General features: G+C 45.2%; 2 protein-coding genes across 3 annotated transcripts; both read left to right on the top strand.

The window, feature by feature from the left end:
- The first annotated feature begins 330 nt into the window (after window positions 1-330).
- On the top strand, window positions 331-5847 carry shbg (sex hormone-binding globulin). Its single transcript, XM_035148420.2, has 8 exons — window positions 331-2094; window positions 2763-2860; window positions 3273-3462; window positions 3581-3742; window positions 4280-4436; window positions 4649-4785; window positions 4872-5085; window positions 5365-5847. The coding sequence occupies exons 1-8, from the start codon at window positions 1993-1995 to the stop codon at window positions 5496-5498; spliced, it is 1194 nt and encodes a 397-aa protein (XP_035004311.1). The 5' UTR covers window positions 331-1992; the 3' UTR covers window positions 5499-5847.
- Window positions 5848-6950: 1103 nt separating this feature from the next.
- neurl4 (neuralized E3 ubiquitin protein ligase 4) lies at window positions 6951-21883 on the top strand. Of its 2 annotated transcripts, none has more exons than XM_035148361.2 (29): window positions 6951-7150; window positions 12014-12539; window positions 12637-12702; window positions 12785-13260; window positions 13351-13462; window positions 13563-13651; window positions 13777-13849; window positions 14104-14377; window positions 14922-15103; window positions 15247-15332; window positions 15453-15615; window positions 15703-15913; window positions 16292-16368; window positions 16534-16612; window positions 16739-16908; window positions 17022-17150; window positions 17262-17407; window positions 17602-17820; window positions 18336-18434; window positions 18590-18742; window positions 18844-19011; window positions 19164-19322; window positions 19467-19646; window positions 19847-19940; window positions 20113-20220; window positions 20300-20444; window positions 20538-20650; window positions 20801-20960; window positions 21074-21883. In XM_035148361.2, exons 1-29 carry the CDS (start codon window positions 6986-6988, stop codon window positions 21276-21278), a joined length of 4827 nt encoding a protein of 1608 aa, XP_035004252.1. In that variant the 5' UTR covers window positions 6951-6985; the 3' UTR covers window positions 21279-21883. The 2 variants fall into 2 exon arrangements, with proteins under 2 accessions (XP_035004252.1, XP_035004250.1); XM_035148359.2 differs by having other exon boundaries at window positions 16516-16612.
- The last annotated feature ends 1485 nt before the right edge of the window (window positions 21884-23368 follow it).

Raw genomic sequence — 23368 nt, 5'->3', positions numbered from 1 at the left:
GATTCCTGGTTTCACATTGCTGGAATTCTGAAGTGAAATGTGTAATTACATTTTTTTTTTTAATGAGTGGGGATTCTTTGCTTTTCCTTTAAGCACAAAGTGAATTGGTTATTCAAGTTTTATTGTTTGTGTTATTTTGCAAGATATTGCAAAAACTGCTCAACCGATTTAGAGGAAAGTTTGTTGGTTCAAATCCGGTTTTCTCCCCTTTTTCACTTTTATTTAACATTGTGAGATGGAATATTTTTTTTCTCAGAGACTAATTCATGGATCTTGATGAAAACATTTTTCCTGAGCAACTGATATTTATGAGCTGTGCAATTTGGTGCAGATCCAAATAAAAAAGCTGGATCTAGTGACTTTAAATGTGGTTTCAAAAGGGGAAAGTTGGGCCTTGGCTGAGATGTGTACTTGATTCTACTTGGTTACACATTCCATCGCGGTTTTTATTTTTAGTAATATTATAAACAGCACATTTGTGTGTTTTTTCTCAATTTATAAGAACACACAGTGATTTGGTTGAAGATTGTAAACCATGCATGCATCACAGCCTCCTCTCAGCAGAGTCAGGAGCTGATCCAAACATGCTCCTTCCCACCAGTGACACTCAGTGGTTTTAACAGGAACAGTCAGATGAGGGACTCCGGCTTTCTTTTTTTTTAACATCCCAGAAATACAGATGAGATGAATATATCAGCAATTAACTTCTCCTTCGTTAAGTTTTTTATTAAGTTTTTAATTTACTTTCATTAACTAGCATTTAATAAGCTATGGGCTGGCGGTTGTAGTTTTAACGTCCCAGTGCTCTAATGGTTTTCTCTGCGGAGCCTTTTCACACCAGGCACTGCAACTTTCAACCATGCAAAAAAAACAACAACATATGACTACTGGAGTCCATCTTGTGATGAGATCACACTGGCCCCTCATCAACACGTTGCATCATGGGTACTCGGGAGTCATCGCTGCATTATTGACAAGCATCACAGCTGGTGTGATCTCATTCAAAGATGGTCCCTGTAGTTTGATCTAATGTCTCAGAGAATGAACTGTGGCCTTAAAACGAGGGCTGGAGTGGGGAGTGGGGGGGCAGCAGCAGCAGCAGCCACTTCTCTACTTCCTGTTCTATTAAAGTGTCGTCATAAGCAACGACCATGACTCAGCGTGAACGATGCCAGGACGTAAAAAACTGATGTGATTCAGCCGTAATTAGTTTAAATGTGTAAACACGTGTTTTTCCTGCTGTGACACGTCTAAGTGAAATGTCAGTGACTATTAATAGACATGGGGGAGATATTTTTTGGAGATTTGATTTTTTATCCTGACCTCAAATCTGATCAACAGACTGTTTACTGATTGTTTTTTTTCTCACTGTCTGCTCTATGTGTGTGTTGCACTTTTCCTAGTATAGGCCTTTTCCCCAGTTATCGTCAGTCTTCCTAGAAGGAGCCTGTATCATGTGAATGCAGCCAGATGAAGAAAGAAAGAGGAAAAAATAGTTTTGTGACCTCAGCTCTATCTATCCCCCTCTTACCTCTATCCCACAACACACACACAACCGAGCCGTATGCAGCAGCGGTGAATCAAGGTTCCTGTTTAATGGGTAAACACAAATCAGTGGTCTGGCGCAGGTCACTCACCCAGCCTGCAATCATGTCCTGTACGCTACATGAGTCACCGCACAGGCCGACCGTGGACACGCAGATATAAAATATACTAACTGAACCTTTTCTTCTACTTTCACCGAGCACTTCTCTCCCGTGTCATCTGCTTACATCCCGTGTTTTCTCACCATCCCATATTTCTTCCCTGTGAGTCACAGCCACACAGCCATGAAGGCCTCCTGAGGATCAATAGCTTGCATGACATGTTTGCCCTCTGGACCTTGGGACAGCCTGCCAGCACACACACACACACTGTTGCAGAGTCTGCAGGCCACCCACGGGCTCCGGACACTGTGCGCTGGGAGGCCTGGGTGGGTGAATGCACTGAAGGATGGCCGTGCTTTGCAAAGCCGTGGCAGACGGACTGCTGCTCTCTTTGAGCCTGGCTCTGCTGGGGTGGGGAGCCGAGGGGCAAGGGAACGGACGTGGAATGGTATGTTCAGATGTTAAAATTCTCTTATCAATCACTAGCAAGGCATTACAAAAAGTGGGAAATGACAGAAAATGTCAAAATGAGGTGTGTAAGTCTCATCAGTAGAGATTAGTGTTGTAAATAATATATGTGTGTATCAATTGGCTATATTAAAAACCAAGGAAATACATTTATTATATGGTGGATGAATGGTGTTTGTTAAGCTCTGTACAAGGATGAATAGCTCCAGTATTGATTTTTCTCATTGTAAAATCCGGGAAAAGGTCACACAGTCAATAAGCGGCGGGACTTATCTGTCGCAGAGTTTCTTATGAGAATTTAAAAAAGATTTAAATGAGGCATAAATACTTTTCTCCTCTAAAATACCCACTGTGTTAATTCTGTGTTGTTTAGGGTTAAAGAAACTGAGGCTCGTAAAAGTGCCTTTATGTTGAATCAATCATTTTTAATAGAATAATAAATAAATCATTAAATTAATCACTCGTACGTTTGGTTTCAACCACAAATAAATCTGATGAGAAAAATACAAAATGCAACATTTGATTCACATCATATCCAATTTAATTTTACCCTGTCGTGCATTTTGCATCTTTTACAGCACTTTGGTTGTTTTTGACTAAAATCGAGATCAAGAGTTATGTGTTAAAGTAGTTGCCCGTGTCTTCCAGAGAGAAGTGTCGGGCGGGTCCACTGTCTACCTCAGCCAGGACAGAGACATCTGGAGGCCACTGATCCACACAACAGTCAACCTCAGTGAGGTCAGCAGGTACGTCACCGCCGGGCTTTAATATCCACTGCTCCGCGGAAAATCTGGGGTTTGGGAGCCAAAAAAAAAAACCTCTTGTATATTTGAAAATTAGAACGGGAGCTGGGAGTTAATTTGAATTTGGCAGAAAAAAATTTCAGAAAAAAGTACCAAAGGAGAATCAGGGAGAGCGAGTGCAGGTGCAGTGAGGAATTTTGGGCCCAAATTTGTTCCTGGCTTCTGGATCCCATATTTCTAACAACATAAATATTACCTAACCCTTCGTTATATTGGCATTATATTCTCCAGACGCTTAGATCTATTACTACCTTTCTACCTCTCTGGCTGTGGCCCTGGTCTCAGTAAACTGGGCAAATATGAAATGATCTTTTTTTCCTCTCAGCCATTGAATTTGATCCAAATGTCCCTGCAGCATCAAGTCGTCCTTCCAGCTACGGACGTTTGACCCAGAAGGCGTCATTTTCTACGGAGACACCAAAGACGGAGAGGACTGGTTTGTTCTGTCCCTGAAAGACGGCATCCCTCTGATGCAGATGAGGAAAGAGGACATGCTGGTCAGCGTGGCAGGAGGCCCCAAACTCAACGACGGGAAGTGGCACACGGTGAGTTCCCGGTGCAGAATGTGACAAAATGGGCAGTTTGTTCAAACAAGACATTTAGAACCGACTTGTAGCGGAACTCTGGGTCTGAATTAATTCTTCCTCCCCCTGCTGCACCAAGCTGGAGGTGAGCAACAAGGGGCAGTTTGTGATCCTGGATGTGGACGGCTCCAGTGGGCTGGTGGTGGGCCTGCAGTCCAAACTGATGGAGGAGGTCATTTCAGGGAAACTCCGAATGGCTCTAGGCGGGATCCTGATCAACAAGGACAAGATGATTGTGGCGGTAAAGTCGGATTTTCCTTTGCCCCATTCTACACACTACATTAGTCTTTATAAACTTATCTACTGGGCATATTTTTGCTGTAAATATCCCCATAAAGAGAACATGAACCCAGGCAGAGCAGTAATGATAACTAAGCACAATGTTGTTGAAATATAACAAGTCTACTCCTCTATCAATACAAATGCCGTTTGGTGGCTGCAATTCATTCTGATACACAGAGACTATTGTCCTTTTCTTCTATTGTCGATATGTCCCTGTATTAATATCTGTAAAGTCTGAAAACTTTAAATTAAGTTTCTGTTGATGTTTTCAAGTTGAAACTGTACCTCTCCTTTAAGATTTCGTATAAAAAAAAAGTGAATTTTTGTGTATTTATTTATCACAGTTTGTTAGTCTGTGTGTTTTTATTGTTTCTATATGACTATTTTCTTCTCCTTTGCACACGTGTGATGAATAATGACCTCAAACATCAGAACCATCTGCAGGTGCCAGCTCCCCCATCCTTCTAAATGCACTCTTGCGTTCCTTGTTGTGTAGTTTGAGCCGCGCATGGACGGCTGTGTGCGGGAAGGCAGCTGGCTAAACCTCAACAGCCCCTGGGAGATGGAGGCCAGCGAGCTCTGGCCCTGCCATGAAAACATCCAGCCTGGCAGCTACTTCCCCGGCTCTGGAGTCGCCATCTTCGACACGTCAGGTGGGAACACATGGTGCTGACACTTGATAACAAGCTTTCCAACTGGCCTGGATGATGCGTTCTTGCATGACAAAGCATCTGAGGCATAAATAATATTTCCTTTTTGCTTTGATGTGATTTAATCAGATTGAACATGGCTTTTACTGGAGGATCAAAAGGTCACCGCAACACAAGTTCTACTAATCAGGTTTATCGTTATTTTTATTTCGCAGTTTTCCCCTTTGACGAGGTCGATGGGGTCAGGTTTGAAGTGGCGGGAGATTTCAGTCACATGGATGGGACCATTTTCAGCATCAAGGCTCCTGGGCGAGAGCTGACGGTCGCGTTAGTGGCCAACAACAACACAAAGGTACGCACACACCTCAGACGGGAGTTCACAAACTGTTGCTCGGCTCTGTCAAAGTTACTTCTTTCGTCTCTCTCTTGGATTCGCAGGAGGTCACGCTCACTGTGGGCGAACAAAGGATCAGCATGAGCAAAACTTTACAGAGACTGGTGCTAACGTTTCAACCAGAGTTACTGCAAGTGTTTCAAGAGGAACCCAAGCTCACTGAGGTAGATCTCACTGAGGTAGATCTCACTTTACTGAGAAACCCTGGTGTTTGGAGCACATGGAGAGAGGGACGTCTGGCCATTGGAAGTCTCCTGGGTGAGATTAAACCGCTACCGGCTTTATATCTTCAACTAGAACGGTATCACTAGAGTGAATACCTCTGCCAAGACCCAACAGTTATGAAACCACATTTAGATCCAATAAATCCACATTTTTATCTGGATTTGCACCAAAAACTGGCTCATTGCTGATTTTTTTCATCGAGATCTGTGAATTTATTCTCTGAAAATTCAACAAAAATGTCAGAAAAACGTCCGATCTCGCAATGTTTTACAAGGAATTCAGTCACATGTCATCTTTCCGTTTGACTTTTAGGCGAAGGTGACGACAACGTTGGCTCCCACTTCTTGACGGGCTGTCTGAAGGAAATCAAGGTCCAAGGGAAGGACCTGGATCTGGATTTAGCCATCACACTGAAGTCAGTCTCCTCCCACAGTTGCCCTGCGTAGAAAGTTTGCATGTACAATATGTGGAACAGATGTTTGCAGGTGGACACCACGTATGTTAAGTGCAAAATTTTTAACAATATGTAATGCTGTTCACTATAACCTGATAACCGCTAAACTTTCTGATCAGGCGGCTAATACTCATTCTTCAGCGGAATGTGGGATTTGTATGTTTTAACCTCTACAGCGATGAGAATTTTCTATTAAATAGAAATAGAAATATCTTGCACTAGTCCTATTGTAACAGAATATGCAGATTCATCTGTGGAATAAATGTGAGTGATTCTCTGACGTTGCAACAGTGTATTTCTGCAATTTGGGACAAATAAACGTTAACGCTGCTCTGAGGAGATTCAGACACTGTGAATAAATATTCATCAGAAATCGTGGCCAGGATGGAAGAGAGGAGATTAAAGACATGGGTTTTGCGCCCTCTAGCGGACTTTTACAGACAGTGTTAGATTTACCATCCATTCTGCACATGATACACTCTGATAAAAAAATTACCTGTTGGTTAATGTCAAATTAAAACAGTAAATACAGTAATTTCACATTTTTTTCAATAAATATGCTTGTACTTAAATATATCGCATGTCCCCAGAACAAGTCATCTGTCATGGAAGCAGTTAAAAGAGCAAATACATCTCTGGAAGCTTTTTAGGCCTGTTTGTCCTCCGTAAACTGGAGATTTTGCAGGTAGCTTAAATCATTCCACTTCATTTTAGTATCTGGACGCCCCTCCATCACGGTATCTTTCAGCAGAGGACTTTAAACTTCAAACAGTCAAATATAATGGCCTAAATATGTGTGGTTTGATTAAAGAGAGTTTAGAGATACAGTAGCTTAGAGTAATTTTACAGTTTTTTCCACTTTACCATTCAGAAACTAATAAACATTTTAGGACAGACATTTTTTATTTATTTGGTGTAATATGAAGCTATGTCAAACAGTATATATATATCATATTAGATTAATCGTGTTCGTCTTGAGACTTAGATGAAGATCAGATCACTTTACTAATGTTACATTAACTCATTCCAATAAATGAATCAAGTCCAAAGCTTGTTTTCTCAGTAAACTGGAGATTTTTGAAGTTGATCCACCAAATTCTCCAACTTCAATCCTAAGTGAATTCATTTGGCAAATAAAATCAACTCATATAACACGAAATGCTGTTCTCCTTCATGAATATTTTACTTTGAACAGACATCATGATCACATCATTACATTAAATAGATCTAAATCAGCGATTACAAAAAGTAATGTTTCGTATGTTAAATATTTGAATTTGAAGTTAAATCATAATAACAAATGACGATGAGCTTGTGAGCGTCAATATGAAATGAAAGTTATAATAGTGGTTAACGCGGGTCTCGCGCGCCTCGGGGTGTGGTGTGGTCCTATCGTATCGCTTGTACGACTCTGCCGTAAGTCAGGACGGTGCTGTCGCAAACCCCGACTGTCGTGAACACACTGGCCGCCCGTTGAAGATGGCGGCGGAGCTGCATCCGCGGAGCGGAAAGCTTATCGGCCTGTCCAACTCGAACCGAACCGCCCAGCGCAACCAGCCGGTCCAGGAGTTCAACCACGGCCTGGTGCTGAGCAAGGAGCCGCTGAGGGACCGGGATGTCTTCACCGTCCGCATTGACAAGAAGGTAAACAACACCAGGCCGCCGCCGCCGCCGCCGCTCCTGCCGAGCGGGGCGAGAGCAGCGGGAGTGCGGGAGCGGCGCTGGTGGGACGGGCCGGGGGTCTGTCACCCTCCGCAGTGACGAGCCGCCGCGGCTCGGGGCGCTTCGCACGGCTTGACACCGACCGCGGCTGTGGCGTCTGCTCAGCGGCGAATTGCACACACGGCCATTCATTCAGCCGGTGGAGCGAGGCGGAATGATCAGCGCGTTATGTGTGGAGACGGTACGCGGTTCTCCGAGCTAACTGCGACCTGCATGTGGAGCCTCGGCACGGACATGCTAATCAACCGCTAGCATCGGTCCCGTGCTAACCGGGGGTAGCATGTCCGTCCGGGCTGTGTGGCCGGTTGACAGGGGACGTGTTGTTGTGTTCGGTGCCACAGGAGCCGAGTTGTTAACGTGGGTCAGTGTTGTTGTGAAGGAGGCACCGTCTCTGTGGCTAGTGATGCTGCAGCACTGCTCTCAGATCAGTCTGTCTCCTGCTTTCTGGTTCCAGTCTTACTGATAACACACCGAGGTGCATGTTGAAGATATGAGTCTCCTCAATATTTACATTCAGACGTTATCGCCACTAAAAGCTAAACCTCACTAATAACACATCTGTAAACATGTAGTCCCCCATTGATTGGACCTTTGCTGCGTTCTCACTTTGTATTTGTATCAATTCAAAGATACTTCACAACAGAAATTGAGAAACATAAACATGATCTTGTGTGTATTTTATATTCTACAGCCTATGTTGTCATTAGATTGATCCATTCCTCACATTCTCTGGGAAAGTCTCAATCCTCAGGATCACATCATCCAATAACCCAGGTTCATGTATTTCATCTAGATTTAGTTTTACACCAGTTTTGCAGACCATGTGTAAATTGATGTTGCTTGTAATACTACTACAACACACATACTACTACAACACACATACTACTACAACACACATACTACTACCACAGAGATCTAATCTCCTTCTTAGCAGTCATGTGCCTACATTATCTTAAACACTACAGTGGTCTCGTATGAAGTTGTTCATTATGTGAGATGTGAGGGAATAAAGAATTAATCTCTTCCAATCAAATTCCCTTCATTCCCCGACAGTTGAACATGTGGTGTTCGTTTTGCTTTAGCGTTGGCGGTCAACTGAGGTTGGTGCTGTGTTGCACTTGTCTTTCCATATCGGGTCAATGGCTGTGCAGTGTTTACGTTTTGGCTGCGTTCAGTGTAGGAGAGCTCGTCCGTTGTAATGGCTTCTTCCTGCGCAGTCTGCCAAAGAAACCTACTGGGCTTGTCGACAACATGGCAGCTCTGGAGCCGGTGCCAATGCCAAAATACACACTCGCACACACAAACACACACAAATACACATACACACTTACAATGGCAATGTGTCAGGCCAAGACTAATGGACAAAGCTTAATCCTAAAAATCACCATGCACAGGCTGAGCTGCAGGAGTTCCAGTAAAGCTAAACATCTTATATTGTAGGTGAATAGCGCCTAAGTGATTATCCTTTATATGCCCGGCCCGATAAAGGGCTCCGATAAACGGCCTCTTGCTCTGTCATGGTATGCACTGTCTGTCTGAAAATCAATAACTTTCCATCACCGAGCACACAGACTGGCATGACTGCCCATCCTGTCTGCTGACGCCCGCTCAGCCACAGTGGAAGGTGGAAAGTGAGTGCGAGAGAGGGTTTAGAAAGTGATCCAAAAAACGAATGGTCCAACGTGGCAAGAAAAGAAACTTGCAATAGGCACGTCATGTATTTTGTGTATTAGGTAAAGAGTTCAAACTGGAGATGCCCTGTAGCCTGAAACAGTTTGTTGAATTTGTCAATCAATTATAGAAAAAATAATCTTAAGTCTAATTTCTTTTAGGATTTGACTGTTAGTTGGAGGAAATAAGTTACGTGAATGTGCTGTTTTGGGATCTTAGAAATTGTGATAAACCATTTCTGACATTCTATTGACCAAGCAGTTAACGCTGAGTGGCACAGACCAATCGACAGATGAATCAATATTGAAAATGACCCTCAGTTGCAGCCCTGTAGCAAACATTAGCCTTAAAATACAACTTCATGATCATATTATACAATAATACAACTGATAAGTGATCAATACAATGCAGCTATCAGTAAGTGTTTTAAAGCCTTACTTGTTTCCCTCCGTCAACAAGGTTGTGTTTGTGCCCCTCTACGTTTGTCTGTTCAGATTATGCAAAAAAATACAGAATAGATTTCTGTGAATTAGTTGAAACATGAGGCATGTGCAAAAAAAAAAGAACACATAAAATTTAGACCTGGGTGCAGATAAATCCAGGGTTTATTTCATGGATTTGGTGGAAAAAAGTCTGACATATTTAGGGGACTGATATCTACTAATGCGTGAAATGTGGTGAAGCTTGAGTGACTTTAAAGGGCCTATTGGGCCTTGGCGGGGGGGTGGGGGGTAGATGCTCTACTGAGAGCTATAATAATGCTTTGACTTACAAATATACGTATTTGTTCAAATTTTTAGAAGCTTGAAAACAAATCAATGCTCCCTATTTCTAATGCGTTCTGTGTGACTCTTCATTTGTCTAGATCTTGACAGCAGTTTTTAATATTTCAATGTACTGCTTGTTTTTGTGAGAATTGAGAGCTCAGCTGTTGAGAAGTTTTCTCGTCTCTGCGTTCAGCCTCGTTGTCGGTGCTTCTCGGACACTGCTCTTGAATTTACGACACATGCAATATATTTTTCTTTGTTTGAAAAGGCAGCTCAGTGGTCCCACTTGGCGGGAAGGGTTGTATCCTGTAGTTATTGGGCTTTTGAACAGAGAGAGCGACTTCAGAGGCAGACACCCACGGGCGGCTGTTGCATAAGTGAGCCGAGCGAGGGAAGGAGATGTCTGTCTCCTCCGCACAGTGACCCGGTCAGGCTGAGTTACTACTAAATGTGTTAACCCACATACCTGGGCTGTCGTAGCACACTACCTTACATAGCAACGGCCACAGAGCTCAGGAGGACGCCAGGGGAGCAGATGAAGGAGAGGAGGAAGGACAGGACATCATTTTTTAAATAATATTGATCTCAAAGGAAATTTAGTTTTCTTGCTTTTCTCTTTGGCACAGAGATGAGCTGCAGGGAAGAAAAAAAAACATCCCAGGAGCTGGTTGGGCTTCAATGTTACTCCCAAGGTCACTTCAGTGATGTGGATTTCTGCCAATTTTAAACTGGAGTCCTGTGGTGCAGCAGGGAAAGACGACAGAAGAGTGGCTTCGTCTCACATTTTAGATTCATTTTGATTACATTTTTTTTTCGCTTGAGGTACAAACCGCATAGCTGTTCGTCAGATGTTGTCTTTCTCCGGCGGGCAGCAGGTGGAGCGAAGCCAGGAGATCACTCCTCAGTGAGATGACGTGGGTTCGTGCCCCTGTGTCGGCAAACGTCTGCCGGGCTGAAGCATCTCCGAGCAAGGTTGTGAATCTCCACCAGCTGCATCGACTCTGTGTTTTAGCTGACGCTGCACGAAAAAAATGGAATTTACCCCCAGAGATCAATGACTTAACACATTATTGAGAGCTTATGTTGAGTTTTATGTTTCTGGGAAGAAAAGGATATCTCAGGCTGCTTGTTATGTGATATGAGTTCAATGCCGTGCAAAGACAGAGTTTTGCAGTGAAGTGCTTGTGTGGTGGAAAAGATCATGGAAGTGAGGCTGAAATATTGTTATCTCTGTGTGCATATGTTGAACACATGAGCATCAGTGGTGTTAGTTTACATTCCCAATGATGTTTCCGTGAAAAAAGAGAAACTGCAGAATGGCTTATCACCGAAGAGGTAAGGAAAAATGGTATCGGAACATCTCTAAGTAGTTGTTTAGATAACATATGACATATGACAACTCGCGAAGCCGAGGACTTAAAATTCCCTCAGAGACACAAAGATCCACATCGAATTTAAAAGTGTGTGACCAACATGTTTGTGCTAAAATTGCATTTTGTAGAAAGTGGGGCCTCCAGAAATTATACTTTTTTAATGAAATGAAATATTTGGCTTATTAATCTTTAGAGGAAATGAGTAGTGGTGCATTTATTTCCTTTTAACATTTCAACCCCCTCTGTCTGTAAGTGAATATATTTGACAAAAGACAGGTATATGTACTGTATATAGGCACAAAACTAACAACATTTTTATTATTATTCCTATGTCACAGTCGTCTGTTCAAACAAAACATGTGTAGCACTTTCTAGCCAGAAGATCATATTAACTGTGATGGCAGGATGTAATACTCTCTTTTTCTGATCTGGTCTCCTGCACCAGGGCTAAATATAGGACGGGATGTGCACACAACTAATATGCTTTCAACGTCTCATTCTGGATGTTGAAAGGTGACGTCGTGCAGGATGGAGCAGCACCAGTGCTCTCTGTTCTTGCTCTACTAATGACAAGTACATTTGTTACACCCTGGGTTAATTTTTTAAAGATTCAATGATTTCACTACTACACTTGTCGTCATGTGGATCAGTTTTATTTCACGTGGTACAACGCGTCCACTCCGTCCTGCTTCATTTTCAAAGCGGCGCTCCTTTGGCTCCGTTCTTCACTGACAGAACGACTAAAAATAACAAGATGGATCATACAACAAGGCAGACTTTGTTTTCCATAGATAGATGCTTTCCTGTTTTTAGCTCAGTACCTGACTCTTTCAAACGGTCCCACTCCCACATCACCGCTCAGATGGTTCCTCTCCGAGTGCGTTACAGCTGCTGAGAAGTGTTTTGTCATTACAGTCTCCTCCTGAATCTGTTGTTAACATCTTGCCCTGAATCTTTCCTTTATTTCCCCTCAGGTGAACTCGTGGAGCGGTTCCATTGAGATTGGCGTGACGGCATTGGACCCGGCAAGGCTGGACTTCCCCAGCAGCGCCACAGGCCTCAAGGGCGGCTCCTGGATCGTGTCGGGCTGCTCAGTGCTGCGAGACGGCCGCTCTGTCCTGGAGGAGTACGGCCGCGACCTCGACCAGCTAGCCGAGGGCGACCGTGTGGGCATTCAGCGCAGCTCCCGCGGCGAGCTCCACCTCTGGGTCAACGGGCAGGACTGCGGGGCGGCCGCCAGCGGCTTGCCGCCCAAGCTCTGGGCCGTGGTGGACCTGTACGGCAAGTGCACTCAAGTGACGGTGGTGAGCTGTGAGCCACCGTCACCCTCTGCCGAGAGGGAGAGAGAGACAATAGAGCGGGACAAGGAGGAGGATGAGGAAGATGATGAGGAGGAGGAGGAGGAGGAAGAGGTGGTGGTGTGTGGAAGTCGGGAGGATGCTGGGATCACGGCACTGATGAATGTGGCAGCAATGAATGGAATGATGAATGGAGATGAAGGTAGGGAGCATTTCTATCCATGTTTTTGTTTGTTTGTTTAGCGCTGTATGTTAGATTGTTTTCATCCGTTGTGTCTGTTCCTCTGCTTTCCTGTCAGTGCCTGAGCTTAGCTGCAGTCACAGCAGACCAGACAAGTTCCCCAACACCCTGGAGCCCGACACAGGTAAGGAAATCCTCCTCCGATCAGCAGATGCATACTTTGCAACACGACCATCAACTGTTCTCATCTTCCTTTCTGTCCTCAGTTCTAACGGAGCACCAGCTCTTTGACGTCTTCAACAACGCAATAGTATCTTTTTATCGCTCTGAGGACGAGGGCGGAGGGGAGGATGGCGGAGGAGCAGGAGGAGCAGGAGGGGGAGGTGGCGGAGGAAATACAGGAACTGATATCTCATCCAGAAATGACAGAGGGAGCAGCAGCGGAGGAGGAGCAGTGAACAGTGACAGTGGGACAGGGACATCAGGAGGAGGAGGAGCTGGTGGTGATGGTGGCGAAAGTGGAAATACTAATAATAGTCCCGCTAGTAATGGAGGGGTGGGGCCAGGAGCTCTGACCGGAGGGATGACCACCAATGACGCGCTGCTGTTCCACGAGAAATGTGGCACACTGATCAAACTGAGCAACAACAACAAGACGGCGGAGCGGAGGAGACCGCTGGACGAGTTCAACAACGGCGTGGTGATGACCAACCGGCCGCTCCGACACAACGAGATGTTCGAGGTGAATACAATCACACCACTTAATGAAAAGAATGAAAACCAATCGTCACCAGAAGAGATTAAATGTGTTTACGTTGTTTTGTTTTTTCAGATACGTATTGATAAGCTGGTGGACAAGTGGTCGGGCTCGATAGAGATCGGTGTGACCACACACAACCCCAACAACCTGGACTATCCTGCAACTATGACCAATCTGCGCTCAGGTAACACACACATACACACACGCGCGTGCAAAGAAACTGTCTTTAACAAAATAAAAGATCCTTGACAGAGATGTTTGAGTCATTCTTTTTTTCTCCTCAGGTACAATCATGATGAGTGGCTGTGGGATACTAACCAACGGGAAAGGAACCCGCAGGGAATACTGTGAATTCAGCCTTGACGAGCTTCAGGTTTGACAACACACACGCAGACATTGATACACACACACACACACACACACACATTTCATTCTGCCACCTACTGTGCATATCCGTCTGTTTTTATATCTCCATCAACTACTCCCATCATGTTTTAGGAGGGAGATCTCATAGGGTTGATGCGGAAAGCCAGCGGAGCGCTTCATTTCTACATCAACGGCATCGACCAAGGTGAGACGCATCAAGAAGCCTGATGAGGGGAAGAAAGCTCAGTGGTGGGGGGGGGGGAGTGATATGATTGTGATGGTTATAAACAACAACTTTCAGAACAGAAATAATTTGGCAGAGTACAACATGAACATATGTTTTTTTAGATTCTTATCTCTTTTATCCTTATGTTGTCAATATTATTAAAGATGTAAGTTAAAAAACTGTGAGTGAGAATGTTCTTGTTTCGACCCCTAACCGTTTGTTGTTCCTCCCAGGTGTCGCGGCAGCCCAGACCCCCGGCGTGGTCTACGGCGTGGTCGACCTCTACGGCATGGCCGTCAAAGTCACCATCGTCCACAACCACAACCACAGCGACCGCCTCAGACGCAACAATGCCATCATGAGGGCCCTATCCCCGGATGTCGGTCGGCCCCGGCCGTCTCTCTCCCTCACTCCGGACGCAGACGGGCCCGACCGCCTGCTCTTTCACCCCAACTGTGGCCAGAAGGCGGCCATCATCAGTGACGGCAGGACAGCGCTGCGGCCACAGTGAGTCCACCTCCTTTCTGCTGCTGGGTCGTCTTGTTGACCCTGAATTATTTACAGGTTTTTTATGTGTGCGTGCTCGATTTTGACTTGTTAAGACCTTGGTTTTTGTGGTTTTCTTAGAAATTCTTATGCATGACACTGACCATTTTCTCTTTATTTATTCACTTTTGTTCTTTTTGCTGAACAAAATACACATTAATAACAACATTCATGAAGAGAAAATGTATATGGAAGACACTACTCAAAGACAACAAACCCCAAATGTTAAATGTTGTTTAGAACAAAACTTCAACAGTAACTTTGCCCAGATAAGATTGGATATAATGTGAAATATTTAATCAAGGAATATTAAAAAAAAAAGAAGATTGCAGCACAGTACAGTTTTTGTAGCCAGCCAGAAGAAAAACATCTACTAATCACCAGTAAATGTAGATGTGAAAAAAACCCTGAGTGTACAATGACTAATTTGTACAAATGCCTTATGTTCAGTCATTTTAGCACAAAACATCAATGCACTTACAAACGAATGTCTCTACTTCCACAGTGCGACTGATGACTTCAACCACGGCGTGGTCCTGAGCAGCCGGCCCCTGCGCTCCAATGAGGTGTTCCAGGTCCGCATCGACAAGATGGTGGACAAGTGGGCGGGCTCCATCGAAATCGGTGTCACAACGCACAACCCTGCTTACCTGCAGCTGCCCTCCACCATGACTAACTTGCGCTCAGGTGAAAATAAAACCCAGAAATCAGGGTTTCGATCTTTTCACCATCGGTTTCTGCTGATGTACCTGATGAGAAGTGGAAGATTGTAGAATAAATTTCAGTCACCAGGATTCTGTACAAAATTAATGTGAAAACATTTATTGTAGGGACTTGGATGATGACGGGTAACGGCGTGATGCACAATGGAACAACAATACTGGACGAGTACGGACACAACTTGGACCGGCTCAAGGTGAGTGATGTTTTTTATAACTCTGTCACTTCCTGCCTATTTACCCGTCACCCTGAGCCTTTCCTTTGCAGTAAAGTTTTAGTTACGCTTTCTTTCTGCTTTCTTTTTTCCTTCCTGCAGGCGGGTGACACAGTCGGTGTGGTGAGGAAAGAAGATGGCAGCCTCCACTTCTTTGTGAACGGCGTGGCTCAGGGCCCAGCCGCCTGGAACGTCCCCCCCAGTGTCTACGCCGTGGTCGACCTCTACGGGCAGGCGGCTCAGGCCACCATCATGGACGACATGGGTGAGAGAGGGAGGCAGATACTTTGGAAGCTAAAATAACTTGAGAGTCCAGCGTGTAACCATTTCCCCTCTTTACCTCCTTTCTTAGTGGACCTCCCCCCTCTCCCAGAAGACTGCTCAGAGGGTCCCACGGCCATGTCCCCCGGGAGCCCCTGCTCAGTGGCTGGGATCGCTACGACCAGCGACCTGCGTTTCCACCATCTACACGGCACCAACGCCGTCATCACAAACGGGGGGCGCACCGCCCTGCGTCAGAACTGCCGCAGCGAGTTCAACGATGCTATCGTCATTTCCAACAGGTGATGAAACAAGTGACAAGTAACTTTTGATTATTTCTGTTCATCTATGGATCATTAAACATAATAAGCGGTTCTCCAACTGTTGATAGATACTTTTACCAGATTCTGCTATAGAGAAAAGTCGTCCAGCTTGTTGTTGTGGTGGTTGTTGCTGATGCACCAGCACAATTTAGGCATCACATTTCATGTAAACTCAGAAGTATCACTTTGTAGCTGCTGGTGTAAGTTTCAGGTTTAACCAGAATAGCTTCCACATGTCTTCTGCCTCCCGTGTCCTGGAACATTTAGTAATACTTAGTTTGACAAGGTGTTAAAATCAACAGATGTAGAGGGAAGTATTTGGTTTGCAGTGGATTTGAATGTGTCTTCTCCTTGTAGGAGCCTTCGAGAGGGAGAGCTGTTCGAAATCATTATTCAGAAGATGGTGGACCGCTGGTCGGGTTCAATAGAAGCAGGTGAGAAATTTCAAATAATAATTTGCCTCCACATGATCTTTTCTCTTCCTTCGCTCTGATCGAAGTTACCTCACATTTATTCAACATTTCAGATGTTTGATGTGTGTTTATATTTCATGTTTAATCACGGCTGCGTTACTCAATCAGCCATGTCTGTGTGTGCAGGAGTGACCGCCATCCGGCCCGAGGAGCTCGAGTTTCCAAACACCATGACTGACATTGACTACGACACTTGGATGCTAAGGTAGTGTAACTGTTCATTTTTTACTTGTTCTAAAAACACTACACATTATCATAATATTGTAATTTTTTGCATTTTGTCCAGTGTTGACCATTGAATTGAAGATTTGTCCTTTGTTTCCTCCTCCAGTGGAACAGCCATCATGCAAGATGGCAACACGATGCGCAACAACTACGGCTGTGACCTGGACTCTCTGACCACGGGCTCACGGATAGGCATGATGCGCTCAGCCACTGGTGACCTCCACTATTATATCAATGGCGTGGACCAGGGTGTCGCCTGCTCCGGTCTGCCACCAGGTAGATTATAAAAGTCAGAAATGTGGAATCAGGACACATGGAGTTGAGATACCACTGACTGAAACTTTTTATTGATCATCTTGTATCTTCTTCCATCCCTGTCTGTCTCTCAGAGGTGTTTGCAGTCATCGACCTGTATGGTCAGTGTGTTCAGGTGTCCATCACCAGCTCCTCGGGTCCCCTAGACAACAGCCTCTGCACCAGCAACATCACTGAGAAGAGCTTCCCCATCCACTCTCCAGGTACATGGTCCTTACACGGGTTTAGAGTTAACTATCATAAGATTTGTGTTTGCCTATCAATTGTCTGCAAAGCCTCATGTCCATCTCTTTTCTACTCTTGTGTACGTGTAGTAGCAGGCGTTGCTCATCGGCTCCACGGTAAACACGGTAAGAACGTGGTGCTGCTCGGTGAGGGCTGCCAGGCCGTCAGAGTCGGAGGTTACGCTCACGGCATCGTGTTCAGTGCGAAGGAACTCAAAGCCGACGAGTTGTTTGAGGTAAGAGACGTTCAGAGCAACCAGTTTACCCAGAAATGAACATAATACCCACTTTGTATGTTATTTTTTTAAATATGCCACATTAATCTCTTAAAGACTGGTAGCTACATATATTAGAAACGTACTTTAATAAAAATGTTCTGTCTTTACTAGCTGGTAGTTGATTTCTTCTCTCCGTTTGTGTCTCTCTGCAGGTGAGGATTGATGAAGCGGACGAGCAGTGGTGCGGTTCGCTGCATATCGGTCTCACCACACTGGCGCCCACGGAGCTGCCGTCCTGCCCGCTGTCAGGTCTCTCGCCCTCCCTCCCGCACCTTCGCACCAAGGTCACCTGGCTGCTCTGCGGCTCTGAGGTCCGTCGCAACGGGGTGCTGCAGCGCCAGAACTATGGCTGTTCACTGGACCGGCTGACGGTAAGCTGCACCCTCTGAGCTACTGAGCAGATAGAAGCCACATGTGTGTAATTCTGGCAGCTCTTCATGGATATCAGTCAGATTTACAATCCTTAGAAAATGTCAAGGATCGCTTAAAGCAAAGTTAGGTGGTTTAAACTGTCTCTGATCTTGTCTCCTGCCTCACATTCACTGACACAGCCCCTCTGGCTGTTTCAAATCCCTGACTTAAGGTGTGGACAGAGCTCTGAGATTGTCCTGCTCTTCCTGAGAAGCTTAGACAGAAATCGGGATCTACCTCCTCTCACAATTTATATTTTCAATATTCACAATGTATTTTTGAAAAGATGACACATTTTGAAACATCACATCTTTCACCAGCAGTTTATTTCAGCACATATCATGATGCATTGTACAGCACCCTCTTCTGAAATGTCTGGACAAACTGAGCTGAAGAGATGAGTCGTCTTTCTGCTTCGTCAACACTGTTCAGGTTCCACTGACACAGTAAATGTAATCTAAATGTGTGAATCCAGGTTGGGAACCGTGTGGGTGTGAAGAGGTGCAGTGATGACACCATGCACATCTTCATTGACGGAGAAGACATGGGATCTGCTGCTACTGCAGTGGCCAAGGTACGCACTCTCTCTCTCTCTCTCTCTCTCTCTCTCTCTCTCTCTCTCTCTCTCTCTCTCTCTCTCTCTCTCTCTCTCTCTCTCTCTCTCTCTCTCTGCACACACTCTGTGTAAGAGTGACTTTTCATTCAGCCCTGTTCTCTTGCTTGTTGCAGAATGTTTATGCAGTACTGGACCTGTACGGGCGGATAACAGCGGTGTCCATCGTCAGTTCCTCGTTGCTGGAGGACATGGAGAGTGTGAAGGAGCCCTCGCTCTCCTCAGAGAGCTGCAGTGAGGGAGAGGAGGACAGCAGCCCAGTCAGAGAGGTAAGAGCCTGAAGGATCGGTTAATCAGATTTTACTTCGAATATTTTCTATCAAACGTTATTCACCACATTACTCTCTGTGTCACTTCTTGCTGTCTCCAGGTTGAGACTGAGCCGTGTGCACTGGTGCCCACTGTCATGGCGTTCCTGGAGAACCACGGCAAAAACATCCAGCTGTCCAACCAGAACCTGACAGCAGCCAGAGTGTCGAGCTACAACCAGGGCCTGCTGGTCACTGCTCTGCCGCTGGCTCGCCAGCAGCTGTTACAGGTACTGCACGGTTTACTGCCTGTAACGTTGAATTCCTTTAATTCAGATAATTGATTTTATAGTCTGTTGATATAATACTTAAATTGATAATGCTAAATAAAAGCTCATATCTTTTGTGCACTGTGCATCAACAGCCTCCTTTTGGTTTCCAGTTTCAGATCGATCGTCTCAACCCATCATGGACGTCATCGCTGTCGTTAGGGGTGATAGGCCACTCCCCCGACCGGCTCAACTTCCCCTCCACAGCGTGCTGCCTCAAACGCTCCGCCTGGCTGCTGCAGAGAGACTCTGTCTTCCACAACTCGCTAAAGGTATACACACACACTTAAGACACAAAAGTCTGAGCCATGTCAAAAATGTTTAATCAATCTTGTGTAAAATATTTTCCTTTTCCCCTGACTCATTAAATTTTTTCCTTTCTTTTCCAACACAACTTTTTCTTCTCTCCTGCTCAGATATGTGAGAACTATGGTCCTAATCTGGACACTTGTCCAGAGGGGACGGTGTTGGGTCTGCTGGTGGACGCCAACAGTTGTCTCCACCTCTATGTCAATGGCATGGACCAGGGTGTGGCGGCGCAGGACATCCCTTCACCCTGTTACCCCTTCATCGACCTCTACGGCCAGTGTGAACAGGTCTGTGCACCTACTTTCCATTTCGGTATCTTATAGGGTGTAAATATCATATTTGTCCTCCACAGTCACGTTTAGTTTCACCGAAGATGGTTTTTAAAGGTTCAGTGTGTAGAATTTAGTGACATCTAGTGGTCAGCTGTTACATCACTATCACCTAAAACCCAACTCAAAGGCTCATGAATCTTTTATTGTCATGGCAGGTCACCATAGTAACCAACAATGTGCCAGCTGTGGGAGGAGAAAGTGGCGAGGCGCGTTGTCAGGGTGACATGGAGAAGGCCGACATGGTTGACGGTAAGAAGACTTTTCTGTATTTATTTTTTGGGATGACCAGAAAACATCACAGTCTAGTAAGGCGTCCAAAATGTGATAAAGATGTCATAGTATAGTTTGGTGTAAAAAAGTTGTTTGCAGTACTTAACTTCACCACTAGTCCTTTACTATGGAGTTGTGTTTCTATTTGCAGGAATCAAAGAGAGTGTGTGCTGGACGCCGCCTCCCGAGGTCAACCCCAACAAGACGTGTGAATACCAGGCGCTGTGCTCGCGCTTCAAGGACCTGCTCACGCTACCAGGTGAGTCTTAGCTCCGCCTCTCTACTAAAACCACAACAATCGCTTCCTGTCTTCACCCCGCCCCTCACCTGTCTTTCAGACGGCTACTTCAACGAAGACGCAAAGTACAACCTGTGCTACTGTGAGTCCTGCCACAAGCTCCGAGGCGACGAGGCGTACTACAAAAGAGGCGAGCCGCCCCGGGACTACGCCCTGCCCTTCGGATGGTGCCGCTTCGCCCTCAGGTGAGAGGACGGTCTCTCACTCAGACACGTTTATTGTTGGGAGACGAAAACGTAGCGGCTCTCTAGAACTGTGTGTGTGTGCTCTTTGTGCAGGATCAAGCCCCACTGTGAGGTTTCTAATGCACTGAAGAAGTGGCACATCGCGTACCACGGCACGAGTGTGGGAGCCCTGCGCCGCACGCTGGACCACAGCCAACTGCTGCCCGGTAGGAAGAGTTCAGATTCCTCTTTTCTCTGCACGCATCTGTGTTTCCTCACAATAAATCATTCCAGAAACTGACTGGAGTTTAGTGTTGCACTCACCTGCATCAAGTGTGTACCTGAAACTGAAGGTGTGTGTAATTTGCACGCTGCAGGAACGTCGTCCATCTTCTCGGTGTCTCCGGTGAAGGCGGAGGGGCCCAACGGGTACAGCGAGCCAGAGGAGAACAGCGCCCCCGGCAGGGAGGTTCCCAGAGTGCGCCTCTCCCCCACCATGCGCTACTCCGGCTTGGAGATCTTTGCTCCCAAAGTGCAGTGAGTCCACTTGTCTGACACAGAATGAAAAACCCTGAGACACCCAGAGAAATTGTGTTTTTACATTTTACAGTAAAGAGACAGAGCACTTACCTAAACGCTCCTTTTTCCAGATTTCAGGACCCCCGCTCTCACCGCAGCCACCAGGCCCAGGTGGGATTCCAGGTGTGCGTGCGTCCAGGCTCCTACAAGGTGGGGCCCCAGACGCTCGGCCACAGCGAGCCCCTGGACCCGCGCTTCAGCAACTCGGAGATCGAGTGGATCACCAAGGAGCAGGGCGGCACGCTGCTGTACGGGCTGCTCGTCCGGATCGAGTGAACGGAGCAACGAGGGAGGCATTCGGGTGGAAGGGAGAGGGCGGCGTCCAACGTGGCGCTCCTCGTACTTTTAATAAACTGACAACCAAATCCAACCCCTGCCTTGAGCGAGAGACTCCTCTGGAATCCAGCTGTGGATTGTTGACAATTCAGCATTATTGATTTTTTTTTTGTTGTTTTCTTTTTGTTTATTTTGTTGGTTGTTTGCTCTCGGACTCCTTTAACGGCCGGGGCCTACGGCGGTTTCAAAGAAGAACAGACACTGCCTGCACTTTATGTTTCGGACACTCGTGGGCGATTTTTTAAAAATGAACTTCTCATCGACACGACACGTTTGTTCATTCGCTGCAGTTTTTTTTTTCCCCCTTCATTCTCACAAACAGAGTTTTTTTTCTTTCTGCACTTATTTGAACAATCATGACATCTGCTCTGGTCAGTGTTTTACTTTAGGAGGAGCTGTCCCCTGCCAACCTGCACATTAACGGACCGTCGCCTAAAAAGAAGGAACGTGGGGCAAGTAAAAAAAAAAACAAAAACAAGAAGAAAAGACAATGTTTTCACACAAATATAAAAGACGCAGATACATGAATCTGAGACTGAACCCGAGAGTGTCTTGTGATTGTGACTTCTTTACGTGCGGATTTTAAAAACTGGAGGAAGAAAATAATGTTTACACATGTACCACTGTATGTTGCTGTCCTCTACGTGTCCCCACATTAACAGTCGGGCTAACTTATTAACCATGTTTGCGGTTTTTTTTTTTTAAAAGGACCCAGCGTTTTTTCCTAAAAACAGGGAAAACTGGAAAGAAATGTGAACATTTAACACCTTTAAGAAGCTAAAAATAGATATTAAATGGAAATCCCGCTCCGGCCTTTGTGCTACCCGTGATGTTTTTTTTTTTAGTGCTACAAATTTATTTACGTCTATATTCGGTGGTTTGCGACACAAGGATTCAATGGAAGTATTAGACATTTTGGTAAAAAAAAGGAAGATCACACCACTGTCATGTCTGTGCAGTAAATATTAAGCTACTTCCGGAGCAACACCGGCCCGGGACGACTTAGGGAAGCGGCTGTACGTTACATTGTAGTGGCAGTAGGAAACAAGTGGCATCAAAATTCCCCCAAATGCCATTAATTTCTTTTAAAAGTTACTTGAACAGACAGAAGCCAGAAGCGTGTCCCCCCCCCCCATCCCCCATCCCCATCCGTCATGTCGTACTGTTTACCGTGCGGGACCTTTTCAGAGCCACAGCCCAGGAAGCGACGCGATCAGCAGGACGTCTGCACGCCGCGACCCGCGTTTACACGTGAATGTTATTGTTAATTAATTAGGGCTCTGAGGTTCCACTAGGTCAAACATCGCTGATTTACATTGGTCAATAAATGTTTATACGAGCGTTCTACTTCATCTGAAACATCCACTTAGAGACTGATTGGATGTGAACGGCTTTCCAAAGCGTTATCTTGTCTTTTCCCCTCATCGTTCTCAGTCCTGTTGCCAATTTGTTGCTGCAGAACATGAAACCCTAACATCTATTTTTTATTTTTAAAGGCACAGTTCCGACGAGTCAAACTCAAAAAAAGCGACAGAGAAGCTCAGACACCTTCTCAGAGTTGCTGTCATCGGACTGACAGAAGATCTACGGGGGATTTTTTTGCGAAGAAAAAAAAAAATCTTCCAATCAAAAAAAATGTGAAAAATATTATTATTATTATTATTATTATGGGTTATTTATGGCCCAGTGCTGCTTTGTACAATTTGATTTGTATCATTTTTTTTGTTTTTGTTTTTCTGTATGTTGCGTTGTACAGGCTGTTACATAACAAATCATATCTTCCTGATTTATAAAAAATGAAAATAAACTGACAGACAGTATGCACAGAAGGATGGGTGAGAGCGTTATTCTTAAAGGGGTGGGGGGGGGTGTAAAAGAAAAATGCGATTTAAGAAAAAAGACAAAACCTACTGGTGCTCGTGTTTCTGTTTCTTCACATTTTATTTAAGAGTAGGAAAAAAACGTTCGGTCACTGACATGTTATTGCAGCTTTGCACAATCACACCTTTTCCAAAATGCTGTAGACTAAT

This window comes from Hippoglossus stenolepis, chromosome 23 (genome assembly GCF_022539355.2).
Source record: "Hippoglossus stenolepis isolate QCI-W04-F060 chromosome 23, HSTE1.2, whole genome shotgun sequence".
In the NCBI taxonomy this organism is placed as follows: Eukaryota; Metazoa; Chordata; class Actinopteri; order Pleuronectiformes; family Pleuronectidae; genus Hippoglossus; species Hippoglossus stenolepis.
This window is presented reverse-complemented; position numbering and strand designations above follow the sequence as displayed.